The sequence below is a fragment of the Macrotis lagotis genome, chromosome 1, assembly GCF_037893015.1.
Source record: "Macrotis lagotis isolate mMagLag1 chromosome 1, bilby.v1.9.chrom.fasta, whole genome shotgun sequence".
Taxonomy (NCBI): Eukaryota; Metazoa; Chordata; class Mammalia; order Peramelemorphia; family Peramelidae; genus Macrotis; species Macrotis lagotis.
The window spans coordinates 245,819,407-245,846,509 of record NC_133658.1 but is presented as its reverse complement, the minus strand read 5'-3'; the positions used below and the strand labels follow the sequence as shown (position 1 = coordinate 245,846,509).

General features: G+C 38.5%; 1 protein-coding gene across 2 annotated transcripts in view; it reads left to right on the top strand.

Moving 5' to 3' along the window:
* Positions 1-841: 841 nt before the first annotated feature.
* OGDH (oxoglutarate dehydrogenase) overlaps positions 842-27,103 on the top strand; it is a 101,481-nt gene continuing 75,219 nt past the window's right edge. For both annotated transcript variants that reach the window (XM_074210066.1, XM_074210067.1), the window contains exons 1-2: positions 842-938; positions 20,973-21,221. In XM_074210066.1, coding sequence (XP_074066167.1) covers positions 21,000-21,221 — 222 coding nt within the window. In that variant the 5' untranslated portion in view covers positions 842-938; positions 20,973-20,999. The remainder of the gene's footprint in view (positions 939-20,972; positions 21,222-27,103) is intronic.

Here is a 27,103-nt window from a genome sequence, read left to right as displayed (position 1 = left end):
AGGACCAGAATTCAAATCTGCCCTCCTCAGATACTTGTTATTAGCTATAAGACTTTGGGCAAGTTTTTTTTTCCTTTTTTTTTATTTTTATTTTTTCTTGGGCAAGTTTTAACCTCATTTCCTCACCAAAAAAAAAAAATGAGGTAGGAAAGAAAATAGTACCAAGAAAATCCTAAGTGAGGTTAGGAAGTGTCGGCGGCCATCTCCAAGGTCTAGGGCAGTACAACTAACGAGCGCCCCGAGTGGCACTTGAAGCCGGGACTTGCCGTTAGAAGTCCAGCTGTCGAGTCACCCCACCAAGATCACCCCAACAGTTTCCATGGCCTTTGGCACTAGGGTGAGGTTTATAGCTCCCTTCTCGGAATAAATGTTTTTTAATGCATGAAATAAAACGCACAAAATGACAAGCTGGTTCTACTGAAATAATGTATTAAGAGAAGTACCACTGCAGAATCCCCATGTTAGGGGTCTCTGGTGGGTGGGTGCCACTGTTCCCCGGCTCTGACAGATACCAGCTTCCTGGGCCGGGGCTCTGCCGACCCAACCCGGCCGGGCAGGGCTGGGCCCTCGGCGCGGTGACTAAGCCCCGTAGGACGAGCGGGGCGCCCGGGCGTGGCCGTGGCCGGGGGGCTCCCCGGACGTCACAGAAGCCCGGACAGCGTGACGCCGCCCCGCCGGGCAGGATCTCCTCTGCCCCGGGGCCCGCGGGCCCGCGCAGGAAGCAGCCGTGCGCTCAGGCCCCCAGAGTCAGGGGAGACCGAGAGGGGGCGGGGAACTGAGAGCGGAGGGGAGGCGCTTCGGCTGCCGGGGGCGGGGGCGGGGCGGCTGCGTGGTGACGCAGCACGCCTGGGCGGGAGGGGGCGGGGCGAAGGCGCTGGTGTCGGCGCGAGTGGGGGAGTCGCTACCTCATTCCCGGGTGGAGCCCGAGCCGGAGACAGGTAACTCCTCGGCTCTTTCTGTGTGTTAGGGGCCGGGGCCGGGCCGGGGCCGGGGCGACAGAGGCCGGGAAGCCGCGAGCACTAAGCCGGACGTCGTATCCTTGCAGCCGCCGCCCGGGTGACTTGGCCTGCGGGCGGGGGGGTGGTGGCTGGAATTGGGGAAGAGAGAACGGGGTAAGGAAGAGAGTCAGACCCGGGCTGAGGCGGGGGGCGGGGGGCCGGGTGGGGATGGGAGAGTTCTGAAGGACTACCTCCGGAGCCAATAGCAAAGGCCGGAGCGGTTTGCGGGCGGAGATTGGTGACTGCCGGCGCGCGCGGCGGGTCCCGCGCCGGCGCGGCGAGCTTCCTCATTGGTCGTCTGCTGTGAGGAGGCGGGGCTACTTCGGCGGGCGGATGTGAGGGAACCAGTTGCTGCCTCCTCTCCCGTGACCCCCAAGGTCGCGGCTAGAGCGTCACGTGAGCGGAGGAGAGGAGGTGATCTTGTCCGGACACCTCGTCCGCTTCGCCCCTGCCCTCCCTGTGGCCTCGCGTCGGGGCTCCCCCACGCCCCAGCTCCGGGCACGCCCTACAGCCCCCTCGTAGGCGCCGCAGCCTGGAGGGTGGAACTCGCCCTCCCTCCCGGCGGGAGACCCGCCCCGTCCCGCCCGGGAGGCCCGCCCACCGGGCTGTGGGAGCGGGCTGGCGAGAGCCGAGGGGCCGCGCTGGGACTCCGCCTGGGTCTGACCCGGGCCTGCCAAGGCAGGAGTCCCTTACCAGACCCGGCGCCTCGGACGCGCGTTTCTGCCTGCAATCTCCACTCCTTAGATCTCGGGGCTAAAGGCGGCCTGGAGGAGCTGCAGTCACGATCTTGTAACCACACAGTTTTTAAACCCCGCTGCTTTTCTCTAAAACCTCGGGAAGGGACAAGGATCCTCGAAAAGGCATCAAGGACTTTACTTCTTGACCTCCCATCTCCGACTTTGTCCTTAATTGTGCCCATCAATTTTCTTTAACATTCACATATTATCTGTTTCTCTTTCTAAGCCTCCGGGAATGAGAAAAATAGTAGTTATTAAAGTACTTTTGAACTAGAATACGAAGTTTGAGTGACACCTTTTCATAGAGCTTATATATTCTAGCAAGAATATTTTTGTGTCAAAGCAAAAATGTCACCAGTTGGCCAGCTGAAGACCTTTCAGACAAGACCTAATGGAATGGAAAGATTTAGGATTTTAAAAGGAGAGGATCTAAGTTTCAATCCAGGCTCTTCATTTGCTACTTATGTGTGACCTTGGAATAAATAATTTCACTCTTAACTCATTTTCTTGGACTAGATGGACTAGATGACCCCCTTGCAACCCTTTCATCTCTGATCCTAAAGGAAAAAGGCCTTTTGTAGATTTTCTAACCTTTGACAATTCTCCTAATTACTTGTTCTTCACTTATGAGTCCTATTAATTCCCACTTTTCAGAAGTTTAGTATAGTTTTTTAAATTTTTTTATGTTTGTTGTTTTTTTTTGCGAGGCAAATGGGGTTAAGTGGCTTGCCCAGGGCCACACAGCTAGGTAATTATTAAGTGTCTGAGACTGGATTTGAACCCAGGTACTCCTGACTCCAGGGCCGGTGCTTTATCCACTGCAACACCTAGCTGCCCCTAGTATAGTTTTTAAAATAAGTAATAGAGAAGTAAAAGGAATTGTTGAAGGTCATAATTTAAAGGAAACCAATTTTGCTAAACTCAACAATTTGTTAATCCTGTTCATCTTTTCTGACCCTGCTTTCTCTCCATTGCCCTTTGTCAGCTTCTTCTTCAGAACTGAGAAAGGGAGAGATGTAAACTTCATCTACAGCTGTAGACCACAAGAGGTGATATCTCAGGAAGGATCTTCCTTGGTACTGGCCTCATCTATACCTTCTGTGATTGTGGCCACTTTACCTGTTCACTGAGAAGACTTTCTTTGACCTCAGTTGCCAGAGAAGCTTTAAGTAAAAATTGAGTATCTTGGTGTCAGGTCATATTCATCTATTTAAAGTTACTCTAACTCTGAAAGTCAGCTGGGAATTGTAGGGAAATCGATTAGCTCCTCCAGAATCACATACTATCTCCAGTGATGGGATTATCCTGGTATACCTCAGGATACCTTTTACCTTTTGTCAGCCCAGTTGGTGTCCAGTTGCTTGGATCCTATTTTAGGTACCTGTTCTGATTTATCAGGTAACTGTCACTTTTATATTTGTTTAGTGCTTTCCTAACCAGAGGTAGCTAGATGTCTAGATCTGGAGCAAGGAATCAAAAAAATCAGTCAATAAACATTCGTTTAAATATCTCCCTGGGCTGGGCTTTCTGCTAAGCAGTAGGCATACAAAGAGGCAAACTACAAACCCAGCCCTTGAGGAGCTCACAATCTGATGGGGAATACAGCAAATAAACATATAGAAATGGGATATGGACAGGAAATAGTAAATAATTAATAAAGCAGCCACCCTGAAACTAAGAGAAGTTGGGAAAGGCTTCCAGAAGGAAACCAGGGAAGGCAGTAGGCTAAGAGTATTCCAAGGACTGAGTTCAAATCCAGCCTCAGCATTAGTTGTGAGCAAGCAAAAGGGCAAATCCCTTACTCTGTCTTCCTCAGTTTCCTCCATTACAAAATGAGGATAATAATGGAACCTACTTCCAAGGGTTGTAAGAATTGCATAAAATATTTGTGAAATATCCAGCACATTGTAGGTACTTTACAAATATGTTCATTTCCCACCTTCATTTTCATTTGTATTCATTCTTGTGAAAACAGTTTATTGTATCTTTGGTCATTATTCTTAACTGTTAATCCTTACCTTTTAAGAATTTACATTGTATTAAGAGGCATTGTTAATAGATCTGAATTTGGTAAATTTTTTTTTTTTTGCTCAATTGCCTGTTTTCTTCTTTTGTCTAGATAATATAGACTTGTCTAGTTAATATATCCCTGTCCTCATTGATTGTCCTGATTTTTTTCTGGATTTTCTCTGGCTATAACCCATACCCAGAATACTCTCCTTCATTTTTATCTATCTCCTATCTTGCCTGACTTCTTTGAAGTTGCTAAAATTCCACCTTCTATAGGAAGCCTTTCCTGATCCTCTTAATTCATGTGCCTTCCCTCTGTTGATTATTTGCTACTTATCTTGTGTATAACTTATTTGTACACAGGTATTTACATATTGTATCTTCTATTAGAGTGAACTCCTCAAGGACAGGCTCTCTATTTTGCCTTTGTACCTCCAGTGCTTTATACATTTCCTGGCACAATAAACATTAATAAATATTTATTGACAGACTGATTACTCTTGCTAGTTCCTTTACCCCTTCCTCCATGCTTAAAGGTTCAGTATCTGACTTTGTGTTTTCTAGTTCTTTGTTAAGGTTCAACAGCCTTTCAAAAGAAGTATTTCAAGACTTCAGCCTCTTTACTACTAGTCTGCCCAGTGAAGGAGGGGGGAGTGCAGAGGATAAGACACAGGGTAGGAAGAGGTCATCGATTATCTTTATTTTTAGTGGAGGGGGTAGGTGAGGGAAAAAATGCAGACATAGATGGTCAGGTTTTCATGAGGAGGATGGGAGTGTGCATAACAGATATCAGTGGCCTGTATGCTATCTTTGGCATATACTCTTAGATTACTGACCTTTGCTCTACATGCTTCCCATTTTTCTTCTCCTGGAGGCCCCCAGCTTTCATACTTACCTGTTGAAATTTTAACCATCCTTGATGGCTCAGGTTAAATGTCCTCTTTCAAAAAGATTTTTCTGAGTGGAAAATAACACCAGATTTAAATTCATGGGACCAGGATTCAAATCTGGTTCTGCCACTTAGGTGCCCCTTGTGACCTTTAGCAAATATCTTCTGAGGGGGATAGATTTATTTGCTCTAAAATATAGACAAAGAGATTTTATAGCTAAGGCAACTGATGCACAGAAGACTAGCCCAATGTCATATAACTGGTGAGTACTGGTGTCAGCTGTTGAGTGACAGAATTTAAACATGTATCCTGTGACTCCCAACTTTGTATCATACTGTTTCCTAATGAATCTTATTTGAAATGGTGGCCTCTTTTGAATTCCTAAAATTCTTTGTATCTTAAGACAGTTTTCACAAACTGCATTGTATTGTAATTTGTACCTATGTCTTATTTTCTTTTGAGGATAGGGAACAAATCTAAACCTACCCTATAGACCCCTCCCTCCATCTCTTGTATTACCATAATGATGATAATTGCTTATTCAATAAATGAACAAATGCAAATGATATCTAGATTTCTAGTCACCAATTAGCCACTTGTTGGAAATTTCCTTGTGGATATTGCATTTTCTCCACCAATGTTCAATGTGCCTCAAATATTCCTTATTCTTCTCCTATACTAGCTCTTCTTTATTCTTATTAATGTGGGGATAATTCGAGTCACCCAGGAGCAAAACCTGAGTCATTTTGAATCTTCCCTCTCAGGAAGCAGCCATATGTTTTTTTGGGATAGAGCTGAACCTAGAGTCAGGCAGACTTAACTTCAGATCCACTTTGGACATTTACTAAATGTATGATCTTGGGCAAGTCATTTCACTTAATACTGCTTTAGTTTTCTCATCTGTATAATAATAATAAAAATAATAACAACAATAATAACACCACCACCTATCTCCCAGAGTTGTTGCATAGATAAAATGAAAATGATATTTATGAAGAACTTTCCAAATCGTAAAAGTGCTATTTTAAATGTGAACTGTTGATGTTAACATTACCTTGTCCCAAAAGCCATTCCCCAATTGACAAATGGTCAAAGGATATGCAAAGGCAATTTGCAGATGAGGAGATCAAAGCAATCCATAGCCATATGAAAAAATGCTCTAAATCATTAATTATTGGAGAAATGCAAATTAAAGCTTCTCTGAGGTACCACCTCACACCTCTCAGACTGGCCAGTATGACCAGAAAGGATAATGATCATTGTTGGAAGGGTTGTGGGAAATCTGGGACACTATTACACTGTTGGTGGAGCTGTGAACTCATCCAACCCTTCTGGAGAGAAATTTGGAACTATGCCCAAAGGGCAACAAAAATGTGCATACCCTTTGACTCAGCAATACTACTACTGGGTCTATACCCTGAAGTGATGATGAAAAAGGGTAAAAACATCACTTGTACAAAAATATTTATAGCAGCCTTGTTAGTGGTGGCAAAGAATTGGAAATCAAGTAAATGTCCTTCAATTGGGGAATGGCTTAGCAAACTGGTATATGTATGTCATGGAACACTATTGTTCTGTTAGAAAGCAGGAGGGATGGGAATTCAGGGAAGCCTGGAGGGATTTGCATGAACTGATGCTGAGTGAGATGAGCAGAAGCAGAAAACCACTGTACACCCTAACAGCAACATGGGAGTGATGATCAACCTTGATGGACTTGCTCATTCCATCAGTCAGGAACAATTTTGGGCTGTCTGCAAAGGAAAGTGCCATCTGTATCCAGATAAGTAGCTGTGGAGTTTGAACAAAGTTCAAGGACTATTCCCTTTAATTTAGAAAAAAAACCAGATATCTTATTGTCTGATCTTGTTACCTCTTAGACTTCTTGTCTCTTCTTTAAGGATATGATTTCTCATCACACCCAATATGGATCAAGGTACAACATGGAAACAAAGTAAAGACTGACAGATTGCTTTCTGTGGGGGGGGGGATAAGATTGGGGGGAAAATTGTAAAACTCAAATAATATCTTTAATAAAAATAAATTTAAAAAAAATACCTTGTCCCTGATAACCATTAAGTTATTAAATCCTGTTGAATTTTTTCCTGATTATTCTTTTTACATCTCTTTCCTTTTTATTTTCATCGTCACCATTTGACAGTGGTGGGCCTCATTTCCTTTACATGTGGACTATTGTAATAGCTTCTTGACTGCTCTTCCTGAATCATACTTAGATCATAGGATTTGGAGCTGGAAGGAGTCTTAGAGATCATTTGTTTCTGCCCCTTAATTTTATTAAAAAAAAAAAAGGAACTTGAGGCCCAGTTTTAAGTTCCTCAAAACCACACAGGTTTTTTTTAATTAAAGATTTAATTATTTTGAGTTTTACAATTTTTCCCCCTAATCTTACTTCCCTCCCCCCCCACCCCCCTACAGAAGGCAATTTATCACTCTACATTGTTTCCATGTTGTACATTGATCCAAATTGAAAGTGATGAAAGAGAAAAAATCATATCCTTAGGGAAGAAACATAAAGTATAAGAGATAGCAAGATCAGACAATAGGATATCAGGTTTTTTCCCCCCTAAATTAAAGGGAATAGTCCTTGAACTTTGTTCAAACTCCACAGATCTTCATCTGGATACAGATGGTATTCTCCATTGCAGACAGCCCCAAATTGTCCCTGATTGCTGCACTGATGGAATGAGTGAGTCCATCAAGGTTGATCATCACCCCTATGTTGCTGTTAGGGTGTACAGTGTTTTTCTGGTTCTGCTCATCTCCCTCAGCATCAATTCATGCAAATCCCTCCAGGCTTCCCTGAATTCCCATCCCTCCTGCTTTCTAACAGAACAATAGTGTTCCATGACATACATATACCACAATTTGCTAAGCCATTCCCCAATTGAAGGACATTTACTTGATTTCCAATTCTTTGCCACCACAAACAGGGCTGCTATGAATATTTTTGTACAAGTGATGTTTTTACCCTTTTTCATCATCTATTCAGGTTATAGACCCAGTAGTGGTATTGCTGGATCAAAGGCCATGCACATTTTTGTTGCCCTTTGGCTGTAGCTCCAAATTGCTCTCCAGAAAGGTTGGATGAGTTCACAGTGCCACCAACAATGTAATAGTGTCCCAGATTTCCCACAACCCCTCCAACAATGATCATTATCCTTTCTGGTCATATTGGCCAGTCTGAGAGGTGAGGCCACACAGGTTTTTTTTGTTGTTGTTGTTAGGTTGTTTTGTTTTTGTTTTTTTAGGTTTTTGCAAGGCAATTGGGGTTAAGTGGCTTGCTCAAGGCCACACAGCTAGGTAATTATTAAGTGTCTGAGGCAGGTTTTGAACTCAGGTACTTCAGGGCCGGTGCTCTATCCAATGAGCCACCTAGCCACCCCCACACAGGTTTTTAAATCCAAAATTTAACGCCTATCTTTTGAATCCAAATGCAGAGGTCTTTGTTGTGTATCACTATTAGTAGTCAGAGAGGCCTGCCTGTCTGCAGTTCCTTCTCTTTCTATACTAAAATGCCAGATTTATCATTTACTTCCTCTGCCCTGAAACTTAGTCTATCCCCAAAGATTTTATCTTAGTTTGTCTTTCAGGCTCCAAAATGTGACTCCCACTGGCAAGAGTAAATATCTTTTGTCCCTACCCTTCTCCCTTTGTGAAATTTTTATTATAGTTAAGCTATACTTCTCACTGACTTAGGAATACATCTTGATATTTCTTTCTTATAGAGTTGATCACAGTGTTTCTTCCATCTTGGAATATCATGCCACTTTTGACCTAGCCTGTTCCTACCCTTTTTTCAGGGTCTAGTTCAAGACCTACAATCTGCCATGAAACCTTCCACTGTTCCCACCAGTTTAGACCCTTTGCTATTTTCCTTCTTTGCAGGAAGACAAAAATCTACTTGATCTTAAGTTTCATTTAGATTACAGACTGAAAATTATCAAAACTTCAAATTCTACTAATCTTTGAGATCACAAACAGGAGGTGTCCTAAAAGAATTGATCTGAACATTTATTATATATACCATACATAATCACATCAATAGGATGCATGATGTAGCCTAGTAAATAGAAAGCTGGTCTTCCAGTCAGAAAGATCTGGTTTCAAGTTTTGCTTCTGATGTAAACTGATTCATAATAAATGTCTCTTCATGGTCCTAATAAGTCTCTCAGTGTCCCTAGTATAGTCTAAGTCTTAAGTTGACAACTGCATTGGTAGAGGGAGATTTGGGGGAGGGAGAGCTCCCTATATTAATAAAATTGATCGTTTTCGTCAAAAGATCTGTTTATCTAATCTGTCCATCTGCCAGACATGTGAGTTCATTGGTATCAGGATCTTCTATGGGAGGAAACTCCCTACTTCAGTGCAAGTCAGATTCTTTTCTATAAGTTAGGGTCTGATTAAGTGACTTGTCCAGGGTCACAGCCAGAATGTGTTAGAGGTATAACTTGAACTTAGGCCTTCTTGTTTCTGAGGCCAGCTCTTTAAACTTCCAATCCACTACAGTACACCACTATCTTCCTACACACACACACACACCCTCTTGTTCATTTTCAAGAGTTGTATAGGTCTATTTTAATTAAACAAACATCGGAATGTTATCATCTATAAGCCAATATGCCAGGTGTATCTATCTAGAAGAAGCAAAGGTAGTATCTTTAATAAAGTATAAAATAGAATTTGGTTTGTAAGCCCTAAGTACTTCAGGGAAGGAAGAGATCCCTTCTGACTGGATTAGTTGACACTTGGGTTGGAATGTTTAGGATGATAACAGGTGGCAATTGAAGAGGAGGGCATAAGTAGGAATCAAGGGGATAAAAGGATATACAGTGAAGGGTGAACAATCCTGTTTAACCAGAGTTTGGGTAACAATGGAACTAGTGTGAAGTAAAGCTAGAGGGGTAGCTAGCAAGGAATTGGAGTTGACCAACTTGATTACTAGATGTGTTCTCTGAGAGAGAACAGAGACTGTCTCATGCTTCCTTGCTGTTATCATAGCTGTCAGCCTAGAATTTTGTGTATATGGTTGAAATTTCAATTATGTAGTCCTACTTAATTATGTGTTACTTGATAGAGGTTTTATTAAAGCAGGATAGTTAGGTGGTGCGGTGGATAGAGCAACTAGTCTTGGAGTCAGAAGGATATGAGTTTGAATGTGATCTCAGACATTTGATACTTAGTAACTGTGCGACATTGGGTAAGTCATATAACCCTGATTGCCTCACATCCAGGGCCATCTCCAGTCATCCTGATTTATGTCTGGCCACTGGATTGAGGTGACTGGAGGAGAAAATAAGACTGGTGGCTTAGCAAGTAAAAATACAATACATCAGAGATAATGATAATTTGTGGTTTTCTATGCAGCCTTCAGGGATCCTTTTATATTTGCCTTTGACACCACTGCTTTAGTACATTGATTCAATATAATGCCAGATTCATATCTTTTTCTTAGGATTTTATAGCCGGTAAAATTATAGCGGTTCCATCCTTATATATCTTAAAGGAGTAGTTCCTTGCCCCTCCCCCACCCATTTCTTTTTTTTCCATTGGGTGTTGGCCTCTGTCAGCTCTCTTCTCTGTTGAATTTAGATCTGAGAGGAAGTTTTTGTTCTTTTGTTTAGACTCCTAGGTGGACCATCTTGAATGACAGAAGACTTCCAGGGATTGGGTTGACTCAGTCTGTGTTTTCCCTTGGGACCTAAGGACCCCTAGGGAAATAAAGGCAAAATACATAACATACTTTACTACTTTTTTATATTTAGTCTCAGAATCTCCTTCTCTGCTTCCTCCTTTTCTTTAACTATTGTTGTAATGTAATATTGATCTGGTTCTGGGAGTATTAGCTACTCTTAGAAATATAGAGTAGTATTTCAGAATATTCTATACACCTTAATTTTACCATACCATATGTCTTCTTTGTTGACTGTTATTTGTACTAAATACAATAGTTAATTAAAGGAATGTGGTTGGAATAGTAGAGGCCCCTTTAAGAAAGCAGGAAGAACATCTATGTTTTTTCATAAATTTTTTTCCCTTATTTTAGATGAAGTTTTATAAATAATTATAAGCCAGTTTTCCCCCTTAAATTAAAATTTTGTTTGATATGATTTAGACTTGTTTGATCTAGCTTTTTAGAGCTAGAGGGAACCTCTGATCATATAGTCCAACCACATCATGTGGTAGATGAGAAAATTGATACTCAGAGAGGTTAAGAGACTTTGCCCAGGGTCACATAGCAACCATTAGAGATGTAATTTGAACCCTGATCCTTAGATTATAATTAGGAGTTGGGATCTCACTTGGGAGAATGAAACCAGGTATTAAAAACTGAGGGCTAGTGTAGAATACTACACTTCCAAGAAAATATTTGTGTTCAAGCCTAAGTAATATAAGCATAAGAAAATGAAAACTTAATTAATACTAAAATTTCCCTTGGAAGGATAATTGGCATAATTCTGGGTTCTTGTGCGTCAGATACTTATTTTCCATTTATGTGTCACTTTTTCACTAATCCTTTTTAGTATTGCTTGTAGGTTGTTGGATATCAGTCTCATTTTTTTCCTTTAAGTGCAAAATTAAAACAAACCTTGTCATGTGTGCAGCAAAACTTAGAGAGGATTCATAATATAAAGCAATTTGAAGTTTGTATTTCAAGAAAGCCTATATAATACTTCACATTATGTTCAAAATTGCCCATTTTTTTTTCTTTGCTTCCTTGTAGGTTTTCTTCTATTCTCTCTGCTATACAATTTACCTTATTTTTTTCCTCCCCTCCTTTACACCCCCCCTTCCCCAGGAAGGCCACAATTAAGCATGGATGGATACATACACACAAACATATACATAAACATATACATATTTGCATACATATATATACCGACTATACACATTTTTATATATACATACATATATACATTGATATATATGCATATTCATATATAATTTGGTTTGTGTGACTCTCTCATTTTTATAATATTTCCTGAAAGCAGGAACCCCTCCTCACTCTTCTACTTTACTACTTCTTTGATAGAACACTGGACTTGGAGTCAGAAGGATTGGAGTTTGAATCCAGTCTCAAGACACTTATCACTTCCTTGGACAAATCACTTTACCCTGATTGCCTCACATCCAGGGCCATCCCCAGTTGTCCTGTTCCATATCTGGCCACTAACCCAGATGGTAGTGGAGGAGAAAGTGAGTCTAGTGACTTAGGACAATACCCTCTCACTCAAATCATGTGCTTGTCATGGCCTCACCTCCCTGGTGTCATGGTCTTCTTCGAGAAGGAAGGACAGGGGAACGGCTAGGTGGTGCAGTGGACAGAGCACCGGCCCTGGAGTCAGAAGTACCTGAGTTCAAATCCGGCCTCAGACACTTAATAATTACTGAGCTGTGTGGCCTTGGGCAAGCCACTTAACCCCATTGCCTAGCAAAAAAAAAACCAACAACTTACTGAGAAGGAAGGACAAACATCCATCCACCTTGCCCTCTTATTCCTTGACCTATCACCTTTCCAAGATTCCCTCCCTTACATTCTCTTTATGCTGCCCTCCCCATTTATCTATATATCCTTATATACCCCTCTCCTCATTCATTTACACTCTCTTCTAAATACCCCTTTATCCTTCCCTCAGCCTCTAACTCTCTACCCTCCCTATGCCCTCCACTTCTTTCTGAATTTAAAAAGTTTTTTTTACCCTTCTCTTTATAGGTATGATTGTTCCCTCTTTAATCCATTCCTGGCGAGAGTTAGGTTTATAGAACCACCAACTCTCTTTCCTCATCTAATTCTTCTGTTATTAATTCTTACTCTCACACCTCATTTGTATAAGATGATAATTCTTTTTGTTTATTTTTTCCTACCCTATTTTACTTTTTAGAATCCCATCCTATCAGCTCTACTCCAGTCTTACCTCAAACTGCCCAATTAGTAATAACAATCTTGGTTTATATTTTCATGTATAGATAGTAAATAGATAGTAAATAATTTGTCCTTATTGAGTCTCTTGTAATTAGTTTTTGGGTATCAGTCTTTTATGCGATAGGTATTATTAATATGTAAGTTGGGCTTTTCCTACAAAAAAAAACTTAACCTTTTTAAGTTAAACTAGCTAGCTAATACCTATTACCTTGTGGGAGGACTAGAAATTGTTTAGCTAGTTTGTTTAGTTGTATTTGGTTGTGACTTTTGAATATCTTTTTTGTTGGGCTAAAATAATTTGATCCAGGCTCCTGTTACAATATTAGGGTAAACACAGTTTCTAAACTGTCAGAGACTAATATTATGAGCTACACAGCATCCTTGTTAATTAGGTAACTTTAAAATCTTTGTATAATAACAATTTCATATTTTGACTGCCATAGGAAACAAAAGTATGGCATTGTACTCTATTTTGGACTCTTATTTGGAATCTTATTATTGCAGAAATTCTTGGAATCTAACTTCTAATTGGGGCAAAAATTTTTAAAATCCAAATGTCTTTTTTTCATGATTCCATAAAAAAAGCAAACCCAAGTAGAATTTGATAAGTTGTAAGAACAAATACAAAATCTACAGGAGAATATTTTTTCTCTCTCACAAACCCTCTCCCTCCCTCCCTCCCTTTTTTCTATTAACTTGATCAAATCTGAATGTGTATTAGATTATATGAATAAAGGGAAGAGAATAAACAATTATTAGACACTGTGCTACTCATTTTACAAATAATCTTGTTTGATCCTCACAACAGTCCTATTATGATCATCCCTATTTTACAGTTGAGGAATTTGAGACAGACTAAAGGTCATTGTAGATACTTCATAGTTAAGCATGGCTAAAATGTTGGAGCACAGTGGGGAGGGACCCAAAGTGACTTTATAAGTTAGAATGATGGGCCAGAAGCAACAAAATGGAATTCAGCCAATATAAATAAATGTAAATCACATATTAAATAAAATAAATTTTTTTTTTTTTTTTTTTTTAGATTTTTCAAGGCAATGAATGGGGTTAAGTGGCTTGCCCAAGGCCACACGGCTAGGTAATTATTAAGTGTCTGAGGTTGGATTTGAACCCAGGTACTCCTGACTCCAAGGCCGGTGTTCTATCCACTGTGCCACCTAGCTGCCCCCAAAATAAATTCTTTCAGAACAGGATGGAATAAACCTGGTTTGATAGCAGTTCTTTTAAGGTTTGGGGGTTTTTTGCAAGGCAGTGGGGTTAAGTGACTTGCCCAAGACCATACAACTAGGTAATTATTAAGTGTCTGAGGCCACATTTAAACTCAGGTGCTCCTGACTCCAGGGTCACCTAACTGCCCTGTTAGCAGTTCTTTTGAAAGACACTTTGGGACCATGTGATCTATCAATTAAACATGAATTCATTATGGTCATTAATGTACTCTTTTAAAAAAAATTTCATTTTGTTTTTCCAATTATATGCAAAGATAGGTTTCATCATTCATGCTTTTGCAAGCTTTTGATTTCCACACTTTTCTACTACCCTCCCTTCCTTCCCCACCCCCACCCCCAGGGCAGCAAACAATCTGATGTAGATTGTACATGTACAATCATGTTTAATACCTTTCCATATTAGTCATGTTGTGAAAGAGGAATCAGAACTAAGAAGAAAAACAAACCTGTTTTTCCTTTGTTTTTCAAATCATGTGCTTGTCATGGCATCACCTCCCTGATATCATGGTCTTCTTGGAGAATGAAGGACAAACATCCATGAACCTTGCCCTCCTATTCCTTGACCTATCGCCTTTCCAAGAATCCCTCCCTTACATTCTCTGTTACTCTCTATTACGTTCCTCTGTATTAATTCTGACTCTCACACCTCATTTGTATAAGATGATAATTCTTTTTATTTCTTCCTACACTATTTTACTTTTTAGAATCCTATCCTATCAGCTCTACTCCAGTCTTACCTCAAAATACCCAAGTAGTAATAACAATCTTGGACATGTGGTTTACATTTGTATGTATAGATAGTAAATAATTTGTAGCAATGTAACATGGAACAAATGAGGTGGGAGTGTAAGAATTAATACAGAGGAAAAAAAATCCAAGTTTTAATTAGTCCTCATGGTATGTTTTGTTCTGCATTCAGACTCTAAGTTTTTTCCGTGGATTTCGATGGCATTTTCCACTACAGGTCTCTCTCAAGATTGTCCTTGTTCACTGAACTACTGAGAGGAACTGTATCCATCATAGATGACCATCTGACAGTGATGCTGTTAATGTGTACAATGTCCTTCTGGTTCTGCTTACTTCACTCAGCATCATGAACTATTTAATTTAGAGAAGATTTGGTGAAGAGAAGTGAAGGGAATTGCAAATATTTGCAAATGGAAATATACTTAACTCCTTAACTCCAAAGGACAGAGCTGAGGGCCAAGAGAAACTATAGGTAGGCATCACAGCCATCTTTAAGGAAGGTCACAAGAAAGTCCAATAGATGGAATTTGCAGGAAGGCAAAAGGAAAACTTAGTATATAAAAGAGAACTTTTTAGTAACTAGAACAAGGCAAGAAAGGGTTGGGTTACTTTTTTTTGCAAGGCAATGGGGTTAAGTGGCTTGCTCAGGGCCACACAGCTAGGTAATTATTTAGTGTCTGAGGCCAGATTTGAACTTAGGTACTCCAGACTCCAGGGCCAGTGCTCTATCCACTGTGCCAACCTAGTCCGTCCCAAGAATTTTCTTAATGAAAAGGAACCTCATTGATGATTACTAAATGGAAACTGAAGCTGTTTTCTTTGCTAAAGTGATTTGTCAGGTGACCTTGTAGTGATATGCTCAGCTGACATGTTAAGAGGATATAAATTGGGCTAGTGTTTTTCTCAACAGCACATCTGCTTAGAATTCTCATTCCATATTTTGTGGACATTCCCTGATCCATCATCTCTCTCTACATCATCAACAGAATGATATTTAGAAGGAACCTTTATGCTTTGGGCATTCCAGGCTGCAAGGAATCAATTATGGACATAATGTATTGAAGGCACATATTTTAAAAATTCTCTGCTTCTTCTGTTAGACAAATCTGTGATAAAAGACCTATAGAGAGTAAATACTTAATTTGTGTTTTCAGTCAACCTTTTTTATTGGAGAGCATTTAAGATATCAGTTGAAAACATAATTTTGGAAAAATACTCGAGTTATTTCTGTCTGATCAAATGCTTAGCTTTGAAACTTTTCAAATTATTTTATTGATATTTTTTTGGTTTCCATTTCACTGTCATTTCCTGTATTCTCTCTTCCTCCTTTCCTTCACACTGAGCCAACCTTTCTAACAAAGAATGAAAAAGAATAAAAACTAAAAAGGCAGTTTAGGGTAACTAACCAATACCAGTAAAGTCTAAGAGTGTCTGCTACATAGTACATTCATGATTCTTCAGCTCTGTTCAAAGAAGGAAGAGATTTTTCCCTAGTATCAAGCTTTATAGATTGTATACTAGTTTTGTAATTAGCATCTGAAATGAATGATTTATTAATAGTATTGACATCTATAAGAACTATATGTTCCATTTTGAGACTTAGCTTAAGTTTGCATTCTGGTACAAAAAGTAGCAACATTTGTATCTATATGAATAAGTTTTTGCATTGTTTCATCTAATACTAACAGAATTCATGATTATTCTGTATCATTAGCTCTCACATATTATCTTTTCTAAATGATTAGAACTCTTAAACCTTCATTCCTCATAATACGCTATCTAGTAATTTGGAGAACACAAAGGACAGCTTTTAAAATGATAACTTGACTAGGATTTTGAAGAGTTTTGTACTAGTGAGTAGAAAACTGCCCAGAGCTATTAGTCTCCCCTGAAGAGGGGTTTTTATATCATGTCATTCAAGTGAAGTGAGGAAGTGGTCATGTTCCCCGGGTGCTCTGATTTGTATATAAAGTGATGCCTAGTTTTTTATGACCTTCCTTGGATCTGTTTCCTCATTCATAAAATTAGGATAATATTAGTACCTATCTCCCAAGATTATTGTTAGTGTAAAATAAAATATTTGTACAGTACTTTGCAAACCTTAAATACTAGCTGCTATTATAATTATCATCATCATCATATTTTTATCATATTTTTAGTAAGCTTATATTTACATAAAACCTTTACAGTTTACAAAGTTCTTTCTATACAAGAGTTTGGTGAAGTAATTATAAACATTATTCCCATTTTATAGATAGGGAAACAGGCCAGAAGAGAGTAAGTACTTTAATATTATCTTACATTTAGTATGTATTGTATCCTCTAAGAGCTGAACACAGATATCTCGACTTCAGGTGCAGTATCCCCTTTACTGCAATCATGAGTCAAAACCTCTGCAATATTATTCTTACCTGAAATGCCCTTCCTCTATCCATCCCCTATACAAAGCTTAGCCATCCTAGTCAACTTAATTCCTGTCTCTTCCATTAAGGGCATCTTCTATAAGAGTAACACTTGATACTTGTTCTTTTCATTGTCACATCACTGTTTTTTTGTGTCTCTGTCTTGTATGAACATTTTCTTTCTCCTTATCTATATCTTCTAACTTCTTTCAAGTCCTCAGTAAAATCCTACCTTCCCTAAAGCAAGCCTTTCCCATTCTTTCTTTTTTTTTTAGGTTTTTTTTTTTTTGAAAGGCAAATGGGGTTAAGTGGCTTGCCCAAGGCCACACAGCTAGGTAATTATTAAGTGTCTGAGACTGGATTTGAACCCAGGTACTCCTGACTCCAAGGCCGGTGCTTTATCCACTACGCCACCTAGCCGCCCCCATTCTTTCTTAATTCTAATGTCTTCTCTTGATTAATTACTTCCAGTTGAGATTGTTTGTATATTGTCTCCTCCATAAGGTTATGATAGCTTCTTGGGGACAAGGATTCTGGCTTTCTTTGTTCCCCAATGCTTGGCACCATACTTGGATATAGTAGGTCCTTAATAAAGATTTATTGTCTGACTGACTGATAATCTAAAACTGAGTAGCCAAGTCATCATCCCTTCCTCCAGGACTACCCTCCTTCCTCTGAGAATTTAATGAAGGAACTTTTCTCCCTTTCACTGAATGAGGGCTCAGCCACTAATCTCTTCTGATTTTCTTTTTTCCCCCCTTGTAATGGGGTTAAGTGACTTGTTCAAGGTCACACAGCTAGGTAATTATTAAATATATGAGACTAAATTTGAACTCAGGTCCTCATGACTCCAGGGCCAGTAGTGCTCTATCCACTGCACCACCTAGCAGCCACTCTACCAATCTCTTCTGGTAGAGAAGATGGGTTAAGAACTCAATCCCCTCATTAGGGAAGGCAATGACATAAACAAGAGTTTTTCTTAACTAAAAGGTTTGCTAACATTTCCTTGAGAAAAGCCTTTTGATCTGGTGGATTTTTTCTAGAATTTTTGAAAAGGGCTTTAGAGGAAAATATTCTAAGAAACTAAAAAGGGTTTTGATATTCTCCTATACTAGCCAGTGAAGTAATTGCTGCTATAATCCCATCTTGTCCTATGAAAATTCTTGAGGACCATTGGTGCTACCAGAGCTCCACTTAGTTCATCTAGAGCTTCTCTGCCTTTAAACCCTATTCTTCCCTATGTATACCTCATTCAGGGATCCAAGCCTCAAGTTTTCCCCTTTCCTTTGTAATTATATGTGAGACATCATGATCTTTTTATATATGAATGAGGAGCTTGCTTCTTAAAGTGTGGTGGCTTGGTCTATTTGAAATCTACATATACAAATATAAATTTTTTCCCCTAAAACTAAAATTTAAAAAAAAATAGATTTAGTAAAGCATTGATAAAGAACACAAAGACAAAAATACATTTCAACTTCTCCCTTCTCTGTGTTCTATTAGTATTTATCCTATTCATATTCCATCTATTTATTAATTATATACTGCCCCATGACATTTTGAACTTTTAAATTACTTATTGTTACTTAATTTCCCTCAAGTTGACTCTCAGTCAAATTGTAAGCCTCTGTGGGTAGGAACTGTCTTATTCTTTTATCTCCTCAAAGTTTTAAAATGGTTCTGTGTACACAGTAGATTTTCAACTTAATGGCTAAATGACTTATTTTGCTCTTCATCTTGTCCAGTGAACTAAATGCAGATTACACACTACTACTGAAGGTAATTCTGGGTTTAATGTTTTATTTGGCATTTTTTAATTTCAAGGTTGGACATCTATTCAAACTATTCTCTATATCTTTCCATATTTCTTTATAGACTTCATATTTGTATTTTTTTATGTACAGAAGCATTCCATCATATTGATATACCACAAAATGTCCAACCATTTCCCAATATCACTATAAATTTGTATTGTTTTCTCTTTTTTGATATTGCATCTTTGCAGGCAATTTTACAACCATAATTTTTCTCCTGAATAATTAAAGTAATACTTAAAGGAACTGTAATTTCCTAATGACACCTCCTTTTATGGTTTAATAGATAGGGTTGTTTTTTTAAGGATTTGTTTTTTTTTTTTTGTAAGGCAATGGAGTTAAGTGGCTTGCCCAAAGCCACACCACTAGGTCATTATTAAGTGTCTTAAGGCCAGATTTGAACTCAGGTACTCCTGACACCAGGGCCGATGCTCTATCCACTGCGCCACCTAGCCACCCCTTGATAGTTTTGAAATTTGTATGGCTAACTTTAGTTATGGTGATCCTTGAACAACAGACAAATAAGGGTGTATGTCATCAGGCCTATACTAATCAGACATCAATCAGTAAGCATTTATTGACCCTTACCATGTGCCAATTCCTGAGAATGCAAAGTCAAAAATGAAATATAGTCTTTATCCTTAAGAGATTTATACTACGAGGGTAAGAATTACCAGAACTTAGCAGTAGATAGAGTAAATTTGAAGTTCAGAATCTGTTTTTAAATCTGGCTTCAGACATATACCACCCATATGATCCAGGGCAGCATACTTTACCTCTATCAAGTCTGTATCTTCATCAGTAAAATGTACTCCTTTTCATTTTTATGAGGATCAGATGAAAAAATAAATGTATGTGAAGCTTTTTCCAAACCAATAAAGCACTGTGTAAATCTTAGCAATTAATATTGTACTCTGTTGGCATCACCTTCAAGGACCCAGGCTCACCTTTACAACCTTGGGGTGGAGATTAGAGTTGGACCTCTCATGGAAATAAGTTAATAGAACTTAAAGGTTAAAGATCAAAAGAAATGCAGTAAACTGGGAAACAATCTTTACAACTAATGTTTCTGACAACGGACACACTTCTAAAATATACAGAGAACTGAGTCAAATTTTAATAAAAAGCCATTCCCCAGTTGACAAATGATCAAAGGATATGCAAAGGCAATTTACAGATGAAGAGATCAAAGCAATCCATAGTCATATGAAAAATTGCTCTAAATCATTACTTATTAGAGAAATGCAAATTAAAGCTTCTGAGGTACCACCTCACACCTCTCAGACTGGCCAATATGACCAGAAAGGTCAGTGATCATTGTTGGAAAGTTGTGGGAAATCTGGGACACTAATACATTGTTGGTGGAGCTGTGAATTCATCCAACCTTTCTAGAGAGCAATTTGGAACTACGCCCAAAGGGCAAGAAGAATGATCCACTTCTGGGTCTATACCCTGAAGAGATGATGAAAAAGGGTAAAAACATCACTTGGACAAAAATATTCATAGCCAGCCCTGTTTGTGGTGGCAAAGAATTGGAAATCAAGTAAATGTCCTTCAATTGGGGAATGGCTTAGCAAACTGTGGTATATGTATGTCATGGAACACTATTAGAACCAAGAGGGATGGGAATTCAGGGAATCCTGGAGGGATTTGCATGAACTGATGCTGAGTGAGATGAACAGAACCAGAAAAACACTGTACACCCTAACAGCAACATGGGTTGATGATCAACCTTGATGGACTTGCTCATTCCATCAGTGCAACAACCAGGGACAATTTGGGGCTTTCTGCAATAGAGAATACTATCTGTATCCAGAGAAACAACTGTGGAGTTTGAACAAAGACCAAGAACTGTTCCTTTAAATTTAGGGGGGAGAATCTGATATCTTATTGTCTGATCTTGCTATCTCTTATACTTTATGTTTCTTCCTTAAGGATATGATTTTTCTCTCTCATCACTTTCAATTTGGATCAATGTATACCATGGAAACAGTATAAAGACTGACAAATTGCCTTCTGTGGGGCTGTTGGGGGGAGGGAAGTAAGATTGTGGGGGGGGGAAACTACAAAACTTAAAATTTTTATAAGTCAACAAAAAAAAGAACTTAAAGGTTAAAAAGATGTATTTTTACCCTTACTCAATTGTCTCATTTCTTAATTATTATTTTGTTTATTCCTATTTCAACAGGAGCTCGTGTAAGGCTTCAAGACAAAAATGTTTCATTTACGGACTTGTGCTGCTAAATTGAGGCCGTTGACGGCCTCACAGACTGTTAAGACACTTTCACAAGACAGGCCAGCAGCAGCTAGGACGTTTCAACAGATTAGGTGCTATGGTGCACCTGTGGCTGCTGAGCCCTTTTTGAGTGGGACTAGTTCAAATTATGTGGAGGAAATGTACTATGCTTGGTTGGAAAATCCCAAAAGTGTACATAAGGTAAGAAAGAGCTCCCCAGCTTCAACTTTTCTTCATCATATCAGATGTACTGATTTGAGCAATTCAGAGATGGTTTCAGGTAAGTGCCATTTATCAGAAGGAGTCATCAAATAGAAGGCCTGCACTGCACCATTCATTTCTTGTACATCAGACAACAAACTTGGACCCTCCACCATCTGGATGAGCAAAAAACAGCATTTTTTGGAATGAAGTCTGATGAGTTTGGAAGCACTAAGTCCTTGGAATATTCAACTTTCAAAATTCAGATTTGTCTACAAAGAATACAAGAAAGTGCTTCTATCTCCACCATGGATCTCTCTAAGGGTTTGCTATTGGGCTGAAGTGTATCATAAAAAAAAGTCCTATGGGATGAAATTTTTTTCCTAGTACCATGAATCCTGTGTGTTTTTATGTTTTAAGAATCTCCTTATAATCAATCAATAAGTATTTATTAAGTAATTATTAGGTGATGTAATTAATATTAGGTCACTTAACATCTATTGGTACACAAAGACAAAAATGAATGAAACAGTTCTTGTTCTTAAGGGAATTTGCATTCTAATGGAAAACAACATTTGTACATATAACCATGTACAAAGCAATTACAAGATAATTTCAAGAAGAAACACAGGTGGGACTATCTGAAATTTGTACATTACAATACTTTTGCATTCTAATAGAAGTCTGAAGTTTACATTTTAAGTTCCCTTCCAGAAAGTAGAGATTTAAATTCAGATTTAATAATCATTTCTTAGAGTTAAGTTAAATTTGTGAAAAGGATAAAAAGGGGAAATTATGAAAGTGAATAGTATTTCAGATTGTGTCATGGAATTATACATTGCTACAATTATATACATTTTTTAATATTTGTAATTTTATATATATAAAACATGTTTATATTTTATAACATAAATTAGAAAAGCAGCATTACATAATAAATAGCAATTGGAATATGAAAGGCCTGAATTCAAATTTTGATTCTGACACATACTTGTATGGCCTGTGACAAGTCACTTAATGTTTCCTAGCCTTGGGCAACTCTCTATCTAGAATTTCCACAGATGCTTTTCCTTCCTCATTCTCACCTTCACACTGGGCTAGTGGGCATATTCTACAATTTGAAGTTTACCTGCTCTTTAAAAAATGGATCTGCCAGAATATCTAGGAAATAGATAGCTGCCAAGTGATATTGTGTTCTTCTCTATTAGGATTTCTATTTTTTCATGCAATAGTAGTGAAAGTGAGACACTTACAGTTTCATGGCAACTATCATATAAACTTTTTTAAACCTGGAGGTTTGAAGCCAAAATTCCAGAATCCAGGTACCTTAAAATAATCTGCTCTGCTTGGGAATTTGATAATTATTTCAAATGACCAGAAATGACATGTCACAGAAATTGCACATTGATACTCATAATGTGCTATCTAGCAATTTGAAAGCCAAGGAACAGTTTTGTAAACGATAACTTGATGAGCATTTTAAAGTAAGAGCTTTTCACTAGTGGGTTGAAAACTAGAGCTATCAGTCTCCCTTGAAGAGGGGGTTTTCTATTATGCAAGTGGGATGAAGAATTCATCATGTTGCCTTGAACTCTGATTTGTACATAAGGCGATTCCTTGTTGTTGTTTTTTTTTTATGACTCTGAGTTTTGTTCAATCTGTAAATGGATCACCTGCCCAGAAATACCTTCTACAAATAGTCTTTATATCAAGCTTCATCATCTTAGAAATAGTCTTTATCTCATCTTAGAAATTAATTGTCAAAAGTATATTGAGATATTTGGGGAAAGTAGATCATTTCATGGGATTTGATAATAGGCATTATAAGTTGAGAGAATATCCATTTTATTTTTTGTTTTTTGTCAGGCAATGGGGGGGATTAAGTGACTTGTCTAGCTAGGTAATTATGTGTCTGAGGCTGTATTTGAACTCAGGTCCTCCTGACTCCAGGGCTGGGCTCAATCCTCAATCCATTCTGCCACCTAGCTGCCCCAAGAATATCCATTTTAAGATTCTGAATAGGTTGCCTTGACCAATTCTCTTAAATATTTTTTTGGAAGAAAAGGATTGAAATTAAAACACAAGACCTTTTAAGAATCTTGAATTGATTTTGGAATAATTTTCAGCATAATAATGCTCTATTTCATGTAAAAAATTTAAAGCCACAGCTCATAATTTTTGAATCTTATTTTACTTTTTCAATTACATGCAAAGGTAGTTTTCAACATTCATCTTTTTGCAAGCTTACGATTTCACATTTTCTACCTTTCTCCTTTCCCTCTCCTTTTCCCCAACAGAGAGTAATTTGATATAGATTTATAAATGTATAGTTATGTTTAACATGATTCCATAATAGTAGTACACAACTCACATTTTAAGAAATTTAAAATTTTTGATAGCTTTTCTTTTGGTATTTATATATTTCCAGTAATCTCTCCTACCTCTTCTAGGAGAGCTATCCCTTTAACAAAGAATAAAAATAGAAGGGGAAAAGAGTTCAGTAAAAGTCTTAATTATGTGTATCAATAGAGCTTCAGTCTACATAAATAATAATAACCATAATCAGAGCTCATACATAGTACTTTGCAAGATACTTTACAAATGAGACAATTGTTCTTGAAGGGTAATTCCGATGCTAAAACTCAACTTCAAGTATGTGAAAAGCAAAACTGTACACTAGCAAGGGATGTATCTGGTTTATTAGACAGCAGCATTATTCATGGAGTCAGATACTCAGAAAACACTTTGATTTGGGCAGCAATTAATATTGGTTAAATTTCTAAGATACTTAAGGTACAGTATGTATAGCACATCTTAGAGATAAACCCTTTCTGTCCTCAGCTTAAAAAGAACCAGTATATGTGCTTACATGAGTATGCACACAAAAATAACCTTATGTAGAATGATAATCTGAATTTTAATTTGATGAGTTTTTTTTCTCAATCATGAGTCAAAATGAGCACTTGGTTAAGAACTAGATGATCATGAATTATTTATTAAATGGATTTTACTTTTTTTTGAAGGACTGAATGACTAATGTTATGTCCCAGGTTTCAATGTCATGTTCATTTTGAAAGTATACCTTGTCATGAGCATTATAAGTTCATAGTTCTGTTTGTAAACATGGTAGCTATTTAAATATGTAGATTTTCTTTGTGTCCTTCTGGCTTTCACTAACCTGGGAATGGAAGCTATCCAATGAGGCCTCTTGGCTTAAAATTCAACTTCCTTTTTTTTTTTTTTTATGAATTCTTATTTTGGTCCTGCCCTTTACTTTCTGTGCTAGAGAATTAAACGTTTGATTTGAACATTGTTTTCAAAGAAAAAGGGAAATTTAATCTCCAGGTCCAGTTTTTGTCCCACTCATTACCTTACTTTGCTTCCCTCTGCTTCTACTGTGAAGCAAACTTATGGAATGATGAGACTGAAAACTCTTTGGTGAAGCAGCATCTTAAAGCCATAGAGGCCAAAGGTGTTTAAGAATCAGGGAATGGGGGAGGAATAGAATTACACCTGAATAATTGTACTGGATAATGTGGAGAATAAACTGCTCAGTACAATATGAACAGTCCTGGTTGGAGAACCTAAAACCCAGCCTAGAACCCCCTAGGTGACCTGAGCAGGATACTACCTCCATGCTCCTCAAAATTGGGTTGATCTAGTCTTGGTGATCCCTTCCAGTTCTAGAGTATTGGTCCTATGACTTTATATGTTAAAAAAAAAAGTGCAATAAGAGAAGAAATGTTATTGTTGATGTTATTTTAATGGAGGGAGAATGAAAAAAAGTATAATTGATTCATTTGATTCTGGGTCCTTGCCCCATTCCAGGTGACGGAATTTAGGAGGAAATTTGCTGTGGTCTTGAGCTAAATGGACCAGGCAATTCAGCAATTATTGAGTTCTCCTTTTTAAGGCAGTGTGTTAGGTATTGGATTTAAATTTTTTTTTTAAAATGACAGTCCCTTCCCTTAAGTAATTTATACCATGCAAAATAATGTGTGAAGGAAGCAAAAGAGGAAGAGATCCAGATAAAATACTCTTAAGAAATGTAGAGGCAAAGAAAAGTGCTCCTGCAGCTAGGTGGCAGAGTAGGTAGAGCACTGGTCCTGGAGTCAGGAGGACCTGAGTTTAAATTCAGCCTCAGACACTTAATAATTGCCTAGCTGTGTGACCTTGGACAAGTCACTTAACCCCATTGCTTTAAATAAATAAAATTTTTTAAAGTGCTCTAGGAAACAGGGAAACAAAAGAGAATGCTTCAAATAGGGAATTAGCAGGGAAGTTGACACCTGAGCTGAAACTAAGAGTTTTAAAAGATGGAAATGAGGAAGGAGGGTATGGGGGAGGGGGCTAAAGGGGGTGGGAAAAGGACTTCAAAGAGTTCAAAATTGGTGGAATATTGTATGCCAGAGGAGGAACCCAGTGAAATAATCCTGGATAGATAAATCCAGATTGTAGAAGGCCTCAAGTTCCAACATCAGGAGTTTGGGGGGCGGGGTTTGTTTGTTTTTTTGCTAGGCAATGGGGTTAAGTGGCTTGCCCAGGGTCACACAGCTAAGTAATTATTAAGTGTCTGAGGTCGGATTTGAACTCAGGTACTCCTGATTCCAGGGCCTGTGCTCTATCCGCTGCGCCACCTAGCCGCCCCCCAACATCAGTAGTTTGTAAAGGAAATAGGATTCCATTAAACAGGTTTGAGGGAGTGAAGTCAGAACTGGGTCTTTTTTGGAAAGGTTTCTTTGATAGCTATGTGAAGTATGAGCAGAAGAAACAAAATATGTGGTGGAAGTAGAATGAGAGGACTTGTTAACTACTTGTCTCCAGAAGTCAGCATTTCATCTTCCATAAAATAAGGGACTATAGTTTACTATGAGTCTCAAGATTGATGCCACTTCTTATGACAAACCTTTCATGATTTCTCCTCCTCTCCATTAATGCTCACACCCAATTCAGATTGCCAGTGTTGTATAATCTTTGGATATAGTTGAGGGCAGCCATTGCACATAATAGAGTTCTGAATTTAAATGTGAGGGAGAGTCTTAACAGTCAAGGGGAGAATGGGAAGATCAAGTTGCCATCAGCAGAAACATGGAAATTTGTAGATAAGCTAAATTTTTTGATGAGGTTTTTGGGGTGGATTGGGGCAAGACCAGGAGGAGGGGGAGAATAACTACAAAGGAGTGAGAGAAGCAATAGCCAATCAGATAGGAAAGCAGTGACTACCACCAAAACTGAGGTAAAAGAGAATAGTAGGGGGGGTGTGATGTGTTAAATGCTGCAAATGAGAATCACTTTTTTTGCAATTAACCAGTCATTGCTGATCTTTGAAAGGGCAATTTCTATTGAGTATTGCTGCACTTTAAGAGATTTGAGGCCTGAGGGGTAAATTAGGATTGGGAGTTCTGTGCCAACAGCAGTAGAAAGTTATAGGATAGTTGCTTGAGGGAATGTCAAGGTTAAGGGAAGGGTTTTTTTTTTAAGGTAGAGGAGAGTTTAAGTACTTGGTGGAAACTGGGAAGGAGCCAATAGATAGGAAGAAAATAAAGATGATAAAGAAGGTCAGTGAGGCAAGCTCCAGAGTTGGGGTCAGGGGTGACATTGTGAAGTGCAAGTCGAAGGGTTGGACAAAAGGAAAAAAGCCAACTGACAGTTTTTTATAGCTCATTTGTCAGGATCTGATCTGGTAGAAATGTAGGGGTTCCTCTAAAGGATGATTGATTCTTTAAAAATAATTAATTTGACCCATGTATAACATATATGTGGGTTAGGTTGTAGAGAAAGTATCTGTAGTCTTTTGAGGCTAAGAGTAGAAGATTTGGGGATAACTCTGAAATCTTTTGTTTTTGCCCATTTCACTGCTCTTATTCAGATTATGGTTGCCC